The sequence below is a fragment of the Lates calcarifer genome, linkage group LG20 (genome assembly GCF_001640805.2).
Source record: "Lates calcarifer isolate ASB-BC8 linkage group LG20, TLL_Latcal_v3, whole genome shotgun sequence".
Taxonomy (NCBI): Eukaryota; Metazoa; Chordata; class Actinopteri; family Centropomidae; genus Lates; species Lates calcarifer.
Window position 1 is genome coordinate 4527829 of NC_066852.1, and position 13014 is coordinate 4540842.

The 13014-nt window shown below is 38.5% G+C and overlaps 1 protein-coding gene across 1 annotated transcript in view; it reads left to right on the plus strand.

Annotated features, from left to right (window-relative positions):
• The first annotated feature begins 8881 nt into the window (after positions 1–8881).
• The window catches only part of ntm (neurotrimin), a 361132-nt gene continuing 356999 nt past the window's right edge, over positions 8882–13014 (plus strand). The window contains exon 1 of the mRNA XM_018692119.2: positions 8882–9286. Within this exon, the coding sequence (XP_018547635.1) occupies positions 9226–9286 (61 nt within the window). The 5' untranslated portion in view covers positions 8882–9225. The remainder of the gene's footprint in view (positions 9287–13014) is intronic.

Here is a 13014-nt window from a genome sequence, read left to right on the forward strand (position 1 = left end):
TCACGTCATGGTTATCATGGTCAGTGGAGGTTGTCTAACATCAAAATATAACTATGGGTTGTAATAAACCTATTCAGTATTGTTTTTTTTTTCTTCAATTCATCTCTCTCATTGTGTCTGGACCTTGCTTAATATTTGTTTAGTTAATATCTTTTGTTGTTGTTGGTATTGTGTAATTCTTTTTGTTTGTAACAATGACTCTGTATACTTAAGTCTGGTGTTTCTTCACATTGAAGTCCCGAGTTATTTTTGTCCCAAAAAGAAGTTCTGGCCAAGAAACTCTTCTTGGCTGGCCACCAGGGAGAATGTTTTGCTAGTTTTAATACACCTGACTGACAGGACCTCCATAGTCATGGTTACAATAATAAACATGTGGTTACTGTTATAGAAGAAATAACGCTGACTCTCTCTCTTGAAATGGGTGGTCTCCCATATTAAAAATCCAGTGTGTTGTGGTGACAACAACTATCCCAGCACCATCCCTATTCAGACTTTGTTTATTGCTAATAATGTTAGCCTTACAGCAGTGTGTTATTGACATAAATTAAGAAATGTAATGAAACGAAATCTTCATATTATATGATGATGAATAGCAAGTTGGAGCATACTGTAGATCAGTCAGAAACAGTCATACAGGTACATACATAACCAAACAGAATACTGTGGGAATAGAATTACTTTGTGACCTGTTTTTTTTTTTTGGCTGGAGTAAAATATGATCTGGGTCACTTCATTGTGTCACTGTGCTCCATCTTTGAGGAGATGAATGTGTGAGAAGGCCAAGATCTATTTTTTCAAAATGAGAAAATGTATTTTCAAAGACCAGAACCATCAGACTATGGGCAACCCACATACAAAGGGACATTCTGGGGACCTTGGGCAATGTTCCCTAAAAGCTCTCAAAAGGTGTCAAACATCCCAAACCTTCACAGAACATTGTGACATTCCTGGTTTAGTTCAATATTTCCTGCATGGCATTAAGGAATCATTTTTTGGTTTTGGTTTTTTATGGTCACATAGCAAAATTTTAAGGGGGACATTTGAGATGTAAACAGAACGTTCCAATATGGTCCCCTGTTGGTTATACACTGATTACAATATGTGTGTCCCACCACCAATAAACACTAGCATGTTGCTTATATTCCTTGTTTCCTCCAGAGTAACAACAATTCACAGAAAAATTTATTTAGAAAGCTATAGGATGCTTGCTCTGAGTGCCCCCATATATGCTGTTTTGCATCAGTCCTCATTTCCCTGTATCTCTACAATGGGAAGTTATAACAACTTATAGAGCCACAATAGCCACAATTACAGGAAATACATCAGGTTGAAATACACCAGAATTATCCTTTAAACAGAATGTCCGCATATGGGCCAAACCCAGCTAGAAACTGTACGTTCCCAGAACATTCCGAGAATACCCTTGCTTGGTATTAAGGACATCGTCTTGTATGTTCCTGTGTTCTGAGAGAGTCCTTACCAGTGTAAAGGACATCATCTTATAATGTTCCCAAACTGTTCCTGCACAGTTGTTTAAAGAGTGGAGGATGTTATTTGTCAGATTTTCACTATGTTCTGGTAACATTTATGGAACCATTACTATAGGACATTCTCACTAGGCCTCTGCATTATGTTCCCATACAAGTTTGCAGAACCTTGAGTGATATAACAAAAATCTTTAGGAGACCCAAATATAATGTTATTTGGTCCTGTTTAGGTCCGTTGAAGGAACTTTAGCAGGACTATACAGGACTATACAGGACCTAAAATAACCAAAATGGAACGTCCACCTACAGTAGCATAGAAATCTAGATAGAAGGTCCTATAGTATTGATCATGGTCATGTTCCCTGAACGTCTGCCAAATAAATTCCCATTACAAGTTGATGTGCATTACACTGGTGGGGATGTTCTTCATATGTTCTGGAAACATACAACTTCTAGCTGGGCAGTCTCTATAGCACACAGTAAAAATATTACTTGTTGTACCTTAACTGAACATATGTAAATAATGCAACTCTGTGGTACATGTTCTCTATTTGGTACATGGCCTGCTTTACATAATCATTCATGATATGATCGGCTGCACATATTTTATCTGTTGCTATAGTCTGTATAAAATTGTCATTTATGCTATCTGTTTCAATTAAAAACATACACATTGTAATTACAAACTGAAGTCAATATTGTAATTAAAGTTTAATTTTTCATTCATTATAAGTTTACATTCACCAGGGAAGATGGCTTTAATTTTTATCTGATCTGTGTAACTGTCAACACTGAATGTCCTGTAGGGCTAAAGTTAACATTATAACAAGAGGTTTTTGCACCAGCTCAGAGTTATTTTTTTGAACAGTAGGTATGCCAGCCTTATAATTCCCCCCAAAATGCAATGGATTTACTCCAGTTTTATCACTGTAGTTGAAGTGCAGTCCATACAAGCATCTTCCTCTGTTGTAGTATCATAGTGTATGGAGGAAAGGGGCTACTTTCACAGACTATAGCTCACATCAAGTCAAGATATGGAAAGAACTGGGAGGACATGTGGTTTTGGTTAAGATGGAGTTTAAAAACAGCATTTTGGTTTGAGCTAAATTATTTATGGCAGTAGAACATTAAAATCAAAAAGTAATTATACAAAGGAGCAATAAGTAAGAATTTTAGTTCCTCCAATGTGACCATAACACATCTGCTGGAGGTTAAGTGCTGGAGTGTTGGTGATTCTGTGAGAAACTGGATTTCAGCAGTCACTTTGTGTGCTTTAGGTGTCCCAAAACAGCCCTTACCTGACCAATTCACATTGTCTGAAACCTCTTAGTTTATTTTCAAGCAGCAGCCATCTTGGGTGTTCACAAAAATGTTTCAGCTCTGTTAGTCATCTTATTAACCCCACCCCATTTTAGATAAATAGTTGTGATTGATCCAACCTGTCTTAGGACAGATGGAAATCTGTCTGAACAGGAAGGGGAGCAGACCCATCTGTGGGAGCAAATAAACATGAGCTGTTTGGTCTTGTTTCCTGTCTAGTCTCTCTCAATATGTGAATGTTGCAGTAATAATTGTTTTGTTTATGCTCCTGTAAGATCTCTGCTCCTCTACAACTCATGTATTGCCCAAACTTGGTTTAGGAAAATATTGTGGTTTTGGCTTAAAACAAGTACTTAGTGGACCTTCTTCATCATGGTTACAGTAATAAACACACATTTAAAGTTGTGGGACAGTCATGGATAAAAGAAGTAATGCAAACTGTTGGTTTCACATGGCCTTCCATAAAGAACATGTGTTTTGTCAACCCACCCATCCATACTTCAAACATGGACTTTACATGCTCCTTATTCCATGTTATCTGACTTCCTCCTTTGTTTCTGTCATAATCACTATGGCTGCAGGAATTTCCTAAAACGTAACTATGTGTCACAATACATTGTTGCACAGATGACCTGTGGCATGTTTTTCTTTTTTTTTTTAATGGAAAGACAGTCTTGTTACAAAGGTGACCAGACTCCCTTTTTAAACTGCACAAGCAGTGGCGGGCCATGCATTTCACACCTGGGCCTTCACTGGTGTTATACCTGCATTAACCCACCTCTTTATGTAGTTATTATGATGTCATGGCCAGAGAAACCATTAACAATATACAGAAACGCAGTATAACAGATCTTTGCTTCACAGAGAGAAATGTAATGTAGCAAGAATAAATGCCATTACTGAAGCAATGCTATAAAAACCCAATTAACACAATTCAACAGGTCTCCAAACACTGCAGCCACAGCTGAGCCACACACATCATCTCCAACATTTTAATTATGTATATATTTTTTGTGCATATATTAATATTCCTTGTAAATATAGTTTTTGCTTTTTGCTCTTTCTACTCCTTAGCCTTACTTCTACTTTTATCTATATTTCTATATCTATATATCTGTCTTTGTTGACTATCACTGTTCTTTGGCACCAATATACCAAGACAAATTTCCTGTATGTGCAAACTTACTTGGCAAAAGTCTGATTCTGATTCATACAATGACAAATATAGGTCAAATACATTTTACTCACTGAAACTGCTGATTATTTGTAGACAAATAAAAAAAAATTCTGTTGAGCAGACATCCACAGTCCTGAAGAACTGAACTCGACTTTCAGCATTAGCCTTCATAGTGATGGAAAAGGACTTATTGTAACCTCTACAACAGAGTCATTGAACGCTTCCTCCTCCTTCAACTATTGAGGGTTAACAGCTACTAACATGTTTTAGCTTGTGCTAGTAGCCATAGATGCGGTTTGCTAGCTCTGACCAGTACGCTCTCTGACCATCCAATCAAATGACATGGAAATGCCATTGCCAACATCAGTGCAGGCCTGCTAGATGGCCCCTAGTCTCGCTAACTCAAAATCTGATTGGTTAAAGGATCCGTAAGGCAACAGTTTCATTGCTATTTATTTTAAATTACAGGAGCCTGCACACTCTGAAGGCTTCAAGGCAGATTTCTGTTACCCTGGCAACACGAAGCTGAACTCTGATTGGATAAAAGCCCTAACATAAACAGACTGTATTGGAAACAGTGCAACCAACTGGAAAACTATGAGATAAAGAAAATAGTCTATTGGGAACAATTTAATATACACAGTATTAAGGGAAAAAAACCATAAATAAAAATATAATTCAGTGATTGTGACAGCGTTGAGGCCAACAGAGAAGGCCTTGCTGGCCCTGACAGCCCACCACTGTGTACAAGTAATGGAAAAACAACCCCATGACAAAATTTAACCTAAGACTCATGATGTACTGTGGACCAGTACACTGACTGCACACCACTGCACACAGAGGCAGAAGTGCTTGGAAGCAGTAATTAATTATGGCCATTCTATCGTAACAAGCTCCTCAATATGTTATTAAAAATTGTTCCAATTACACAATAGAGTTTCAAATTTAATTTGTGTATGCATGTGGGTGTGTGCAAACAAAGGTTAAAACATGGTGAATTACATGAAAATGAAATGTTTTACTGAGAAACTAGTTATTAAATGGGAGCACATTTTCACAAGGGCAGACTCCTCAATGTGGTGATTTAAAAATAGCCTCTAATATGAACTTGAATGTAAGTGTTGCATAAAAAAAATGAATGGATTTACTGATGGATAATTTTTTACTGAAAGAAGACTTTTCAAATACCAATGGCCTCCAAAGATCCAGTGCATCACACTGTACCAATGGCAGAGCTAAAGAAATCTTTTAAGTTAGTTTGGCACTGGCTCAGCAGCATATGGAAACTATACAAGGGAAAAAATAAGAAGCAAAAGTAATATCTTCATGCACAGACAAAATTAATCTTTTAGTGATACTTTGAGTGAAAAGATCCTCAATCATTTAAAGTGTGTCATATATCAATAGTGAGTTTGTAGTACTCAATGATAGTATAGCAGTTGTATAGTTAGTGTAAATGCCATGCAGCAGCAATCCCTTTGCATATTTAATCAGCTATTCCTGAGCAAGGCTTGATTTTTTAAAGACACCTTTGAATTGAACTTTCTACAGTTTTCTCACCAAGACAGCTGACCTTTCTTGAATTGATAATCACTTGCTGTATTTACTTCTCTAACTGCCCGCTTGGGGATAAATAAAGTTATTTGAATTTATATCTGAGCCAGGTTATACAGTAGAAACTTCATTCAAATTTACATAACGCTCAGTATGACACAGTGATCAACTTCACACAAGGTCATAATGACCATGTGCAATTTATGAATTATTATGATTTACATTATTAGTGCATTAGAGCCAGTATTGCCACCTATGTACAGTACAAATCTTTTCAAAAGACCCTAGCTCTATACACTGTACACCTGCTCATTATGGTGACATGTACAGTTTATGAGTGGTTAGGTTACATAATATTGTATGGTAGTCTACAGAGATTCTTTCAGCTGTATTTGTAGCACAGCACTTGTATATGCACAAACTCAATTCAAATCTAGAAATGCTCAGTATTACAGGGATCAGCAAATTATGATGAAATGCATAGTTTACCATGTATGAGTTATACTTTGGATTAAAATTATGGAGGCCCATGCAGTCCCATTGTTTTTATTATTCAGCACCTGCACATAGAACAAAATATTTTCATGTTTCTAAATGCTCAGTACAACATACACTAATCAACTATGCATTAGTATATTATTATGACATGTATAGATTATACATTATTATGAGTTATACAATGCATTCGTGTCTGTGGAGGCCTTTTCAGTCCCATTTTATTTATAACCCAGCTACTGTATACAGTACAATCTCCATTCAAATTTAAAAATACTTGTTACTGGACACTGATCAACTGTTAATACGTTTATAATGAGGACTTGTACAATTTACAAGTTACAGTATACAAGAAAACTGATTACACCCCTGTGTAATGCCACCAAAAATGTTAAGTTATCCAAAACTATGTCATCTTGTTTAGTTATGTTAGGCAACTGCATGAACAAGGTATTAACATAACCTGTGAACACCACAGTTTCCACAATTTTGCCCTTGGTTGTGTCTAATGCAACATGGCTCCATGTTAAGGAACTGCCTGAATAAGTAAGAAACAAGATTGTGAGACTTTATAAAGATGGTAGATGGTACAAGAGCATCAGTAGGCTACTGAACATAAGGTGAAACACAGCTGCAACACTGGGTAGGAAATATAGGAAGAGCCATACTACCAGTAAAGAAAAAGACACCACACACAATTTACTCTTTACACAACCTTGTATTGCAAAACAGACAGTCACATGTTTGTGACTTGGCAATAGGATTATCTGTGGAAACTGGTGTTTCAGTGGCTGATCAGACAGTGTGAAGGACATTGCATGAAATGTACAGGTGCCTCCATGAAGAAATCCATTGATCACAATGCAGCACAAAACTGCAAGATTAAACTTTGTCAAAGGACATGAAAAAAAGGCCTGATGAATGTTGGCAACACATTCCTTGGTCTGATGAAACCAAAATAAAGTTGTTCAGACCAGGTGGGGCCCAGCGTGTTTGGTGTGGGCCTGGCCAGTATTACCACAGTGACTGCACGGTGCCGACCATGAAACATGGGAGTCTGCCATGTGAGTGCAAAAGGTGTCTGGGAGATGACATTTATAGATAGCACTGAGTGCCAATTTGTATACTCAAACACTGAATAAAAACCTATGACCTGGACAAGTATGTCCCTGACTGGAAGCCAGTAAAACACATTTGGATTTTAGAGCAGGACAAAAACCCTCCAGCAAAGAGCAGCTAAAAACAATCAACAATTAAGTTTGAGAAGATTTTAAAATTGTATTAAATGAACAGAATTTGTAGTTATTTAACATATTTGTGATAGTGACCAGGGGTGTACTCAATTTTGTTGTATACTGTATGTGCTGTAAATAATATATCATCATGCCAATCAGCCTCATCATCAATGTGTGTCTAGTGTTTTTGGGTGAAAGAGACAGAGCCCACCAGTGCTGTATACACACAAACACAAGCAGGCTGTGGTAATTATGCCAGAATCTAACTTAACACTTAATTTTACAATAGTAACACAATAGTGCTAATAATAATGGTAATAACAGTTTATTAGAGTCAACTCTGGCCAGAATTAGAGATTAAACATTTTGAATGGGTGCTGCCATTTTTGCTCATCAATCTATCTTTATTGCACTCATTTAAATAAACATCAACTCATTGAACGCTGTGACATGCAGTGACATCTAAAACAGAACTGTTAAAAAGTTAGTGTTTTAGTTTTATTTAACTGATGACATACTGTACCAACTGATCTGAACCTAAAATAAGGAAAGTAGTGCTTGTTAAAAAATGTTAGAGGTGTGATGTATTGAATGGAGCATATAAATGGCATGATTAGAGAAAGAAAACAAAATGTTAGTTTTAATTCACTTGACTGTAGGAATTGATGGACTGCGTTTGTCAAACAGTCTCTGCAAACTATTTCTACTGTATTACAGACTCAGATACTTTCTGACAGGTTAATTCAAGGATGAGCTCAGAATCTTTATTTTGTGGGCACTGATAACGATGAACTGAAAACAATCAGCTGTTAGTCTTTGTTTCCCTCTGCCATCCTTCATAGCTGTCATAAGAAGTTTTACTTGTTATTAACATTTTGAGTTCAGCAAAAATGAAGGGCGTAAATAAAGGGCAGAATTTCTTGCTTAGGTATAGGGTATTGCTATTTGCTTTCAGTGTCAATTCTGAGACTGGGGCATTGGATCTAGATCTTGAGTAATTTTGGAGTGCAGGAGGTTTGTGCAAAGGTGCATACAAAATTATATGACTTTTTATTTTATTTTCTCTCATGTTCAGTCCTGGATGCTCTGCTGCAACTGATAATAAATTGACTTAAAGTCAGACATCAGCAAGTCCAGCGATGGAGTCAATGATCACTACATTGGTATCCAATCTGTTTGGTTTGTCACCTATTAAACTGAAACAACACTGATCAGTTTAATCCAGAAATGATCCATTCTCAGTTTGTCTCATTTGACAGTTTGAGCCTGAAGATGTGAATCTAGCCTAGAAATAGGCTGAAAATCCTTGCTCTACTTGTTGCATGTTAAAATTAGCCCTGCTAATAAACTGTAATATAGGCTGCGGCGCGAGGAAACTGACAACAACAAACAACAACAAAAAAAACCCTGAGATGAAGCCTACACGAAGATCCTGTGTCACGCAGAAATTCGCTCTCTTTTTGCTCGAACTTAATATTTTTGTATGAAGACAAATAACCCACGGTCAGTGAGTTACATGAGCTGGTTCCCATCAGTGAAATGCTGAAGACTGCGGGACGGCAGCGCCTCCACAAGAAGTCGCCGTTAACAGCCACTTTAAGCTAGGTACATACAACCGGGTCAGGACAGGAAGTGGGAGGATTTTCCTTTTAAATTAAAAGAGCCGCTATTACCCGCAGTCCACACGAGCGTCTGGACGCCACTGAGTTCGCTTTACTTGAAAACATCCACACCGGCTGTGGTGGTGTTCGTTAGCGCTAGCTTGCCTGTAGCGGCGCTGCCAATAACCTCTCAGTTGAAGGAGGGACTTTGTTGAGCGCTGCGTTGGTGGATGCTTTACAGTCAGACAGGAAAACCGGGGACTTGAAGAAAAGCACTTTTCGGGATTTTCAGAGACTCACGGGCTAATTCCCCCCCCCCAGACAACATCCCACAGCAGACAAACAGATCGATAAACATGAAGAATCCTCTGTACTGGGCTATGCTGGTCGGGATGACCATCCTGCTGATGGAGCAAGGTAAGTGATGGATTTTATCCTTGGAGCACTTGTTATCGCTGTCTCTGACTCTGTTGAGATGTGACTGTTTGAAGTGCATTTTGCATGTCGCGGACAGTCTATATATGACATCAGGATGCTTGCCATCTAAGCCGCAGCTTAAATTAAGCGATTAGTGAAGTACAGTTGAGCTGTCTTGGGGCCAGTGGCTTGACTCTAAGTATCAGCGTGTGCTTTGAATGTATTTTTACACCAGTTATATTAGGCTGCAGCCTCGTCTCTTCTGTGAAAGTTTTATCCTGTTGAGGTCATTCTCAGCAATATCCTAATGCTAACGGTGCATTTTTACATCTGGAAAAAAAAGGGACTAATGTGTTGTTCATCATTCTGTCTGTATAGCCTTCAGTCACACCGCTATTTACTTTAATGCACCTGCACTGTGCAATTGTCCTTTTTTTGCGCTTGTGGCTCCTGCTGCCCGCGGATCATCTAGACGCATGGTAAATCTTCCGGACGGGAGGTCTTTGCTGCAAAGTTGATTAAGCATTAGTTCTTAATCCATATTGACTGCGTGCTCAGGTCATCCAAGTTAAGCCATGTATTCTCCGGGCAGGCAAGAGTTCGTTGCTCTTGGCAGGGAGAGCTGTGAAGGAACTCAGTCTTTCTGACCTTGTTTACATCTGACATTAAAAATCCTGTTTAATAAGTAGATTGTGGCACAGAGGCAAACATGCTAGTAAAACCCACTTAAGAAAAATGAACACATTATCAGCCTTAATCAGCCTATTGTGTATTGTGTATTCTAGCTCCATCTTCGGTAAGCTACACTATAAAATAGGGACTCAAGGAGAGATTAATGCTAATAAACCCTCCTTTGATAATGACCCCTGGAGGCAGAGGTAAACAGTTAAATAAATAAATGAGTGAACAGACAAATAAAGTGGAGGAATCAGTGACTGTAGGATATACGGAGGGCTGTTTTTCCTGATCAGCTTTTTAAACCTCAACATATTTTATTTGGCCAGCACCCTCTTTGCTCTTTATAAATGCACAAAATACTGCTCTCCAGAACCACAGTCCTACTCAGTCTGCGACAAGTCAGACTCCCGCACAATAAAACAGAGCAACCAAAGATTTCTGCATGAAGAACTAAAATTATTATGCATGGGAGTTACAAAACTTAATGTTGAAAGTAGTGATAAGGTCACAGGTTTACTTGATAATTCTGTATATTTTCTCATTAAAGTATGCTGACTTCAAAATGTCATAGAATTGTTTTTATTCCTGTATTTTCATTCTGCCTTCAGCTGTGCGGAAAGAGGTTTGCACTGAATACGATGAGCTACACTGCTAAACTGAAACTCTGATAATGTTACGTGGCACACTCTTTTAGCATATAAAACTCTAAAAAACTGGGCCGCAGACTCTTTGCACTTTTCAACCTAATTATGTATTTGAGATGTGTCAGTGGTGAGAAAAATATGGAATTAATCAAGTGACTCAGTCTGTGTGATTTAGTAGACCAGAGAGAGCTTGTTTTAAACCCACTTAATGAAATGCAGCACATACTGTCACTGTCAACACCATATATCATTACTTATGTTACAAAGTAGTGTAGTCATTATTTTGCAGGCAAGAGGTATTTTCAACTGAAAGAAAACCTCTGCTTACCTGACAGCATTTAAAAAAATACACAAATTACCAGTGAAACATGCAGCCAGGGAGACAGCGTTTTGTGTCACATCGCCGCACTATTAAAAATGTCTGCTTTTAATACACCACCCCCACCACCCCCATTTCAAGTCCAATCCATTCTCCAGACAGCATCAAAATTGTGCTGAAGACATTTGCATATCAGCAGATCTGTTGCAGAAGCAGAGATGTGTTTGATTAGATTAGGTGAAACTTAAATGGTCCCCATGGGGAAATTGGGTCATTGCAGCAACAGAATTGGACACAGATAAGAGACAAGGCAAATATTGAGCATTTTTGATAAAATAACAAGTAAACAGAACCAAAGAGCATATGGTGAGTGATAAACGATTGAATCAAAATAGGCAGATTTACATGTGAGCAGAGGTATGTGGAGTATGACTGTATCACCAGCTCTCATTATAAAGGCTATGTTTGACTCCTACACTCATCTTTAGCGTTGTGATTGGATACTGCAGCATTATCAAATCACTTACTGAACCCAAATATTTTTTCTAATTTGTTCGTAGTTCTAGCAATCACATTATATAGTATACTCATGTGAATTATAGTTTTCACTTGTGGTCTGATTCGGTCAGGATGACTCATCTAGAGAGAGGTTTCTTGTGCAAACAAACGATCCAGCTGCACAGACACCAGCTTGTATAGAGTGACCAGACAATGGCAAAAAGTTTCATTTTGGCCTTTAGGTGTGTTACTCACCTTATGTCACTAAGGTGTTATGCACCTGTAACCACAACCAACAGTGATGTCATGGGTTCACATGTGCATCATTTTAGCTGAGGTGAGGACTTAAATTGCTGAAGGTCAGTGACACTGCCAGCAATGTTTGTCATCTCAACAGGTGAAAGTGACAGTCAGCAGTAGGGGAAAAAATGAGAAACTTGCTAATGTTGCCTGAATGTTTTGTAAATAACATTTTGCCAATAAGAGAGAAGAGATGAAATGTTTGTCAAGAGATTCTTAAGCTCTGCTTTTAGGAAATTTTCAAACCAGGGATATGATCCAACATGGAACCAGCTGTCAGAACCCAGCACCAGTCATGTTAAAAATTCATGTTTCCTGTTCTGTAAATAACGATTTTGAGTAATTTTCCATTACCGAGTTCAAACCCTTGTATCAATCTTAGCTCTATGCTGTCGTGACTGTTTAAACATACAAGACTGTGTCTCTGTTTTTAAAATAGCTGTTAGTTGTAAAAATATCTCCTCCTATGATCTGATCTGATTATAATCGGACATTGATGCAGCTTGTATACATTGTCACTGTTCATGAGAGGAAAAAAAAAAGAAGGTATTTTGGCTCATATACAGATATGCAGAAAGACCCTGCAGGTCAGAACCAGGCTGGTTTGGGTGGATGTAGAGAGCACGGCAGATCACAGGGGCAGAGAAAAACAATCCGGACCGATTGATGGAGACAGTAAGAAGCGCCTGGGTTGAAGCGCTCTCCTAGTTGGCTGGCTGAGGCTGGAGCCACTGTGGCAGCAAACACTGTACATCTGGATGCTAGTCGACACGAGCAAGTGCTTGAAGCTCTTCTCAGTACACCTCAAGGGGATGAGCCGCAGGCTAAATTTGCTGTGGGGCTGTGTCAGCTCACTGAACAGAGGTTGTGAGGCATTGTCTAAAATGAAGATCAGTTCAGTTTCCAGTTGATGATTTTTTTGCACCATGCCTGTTTTTCTTTCATTCATTTTCAGGAGACGATCAACATCATGCACAGTATATCATAGTGTCACGCTGTCCTTTGGCTTTCTCATGTGAACTGGGAACATATGTGTGAATGTGTCAAGGTCAGCTTCACAGTGCCTGCTTCTAATATACTTGGCACCAACAGTTGTATGCATTAGCCGTGACAGATGATTCACACATGACACCAGAGACATACATGAACAAAAGCAGTGGTGCGAGGAGTGTGTGCCTTCTACGAGTTGTACAGACCTTTCCTGTGTTTTCTGTGAGGTGAAGCAGTAGAGTACCTTTTACTTTGCTGCAGCTGTTCATACTGTTTCTATCCGTGGATTGAGTATACAA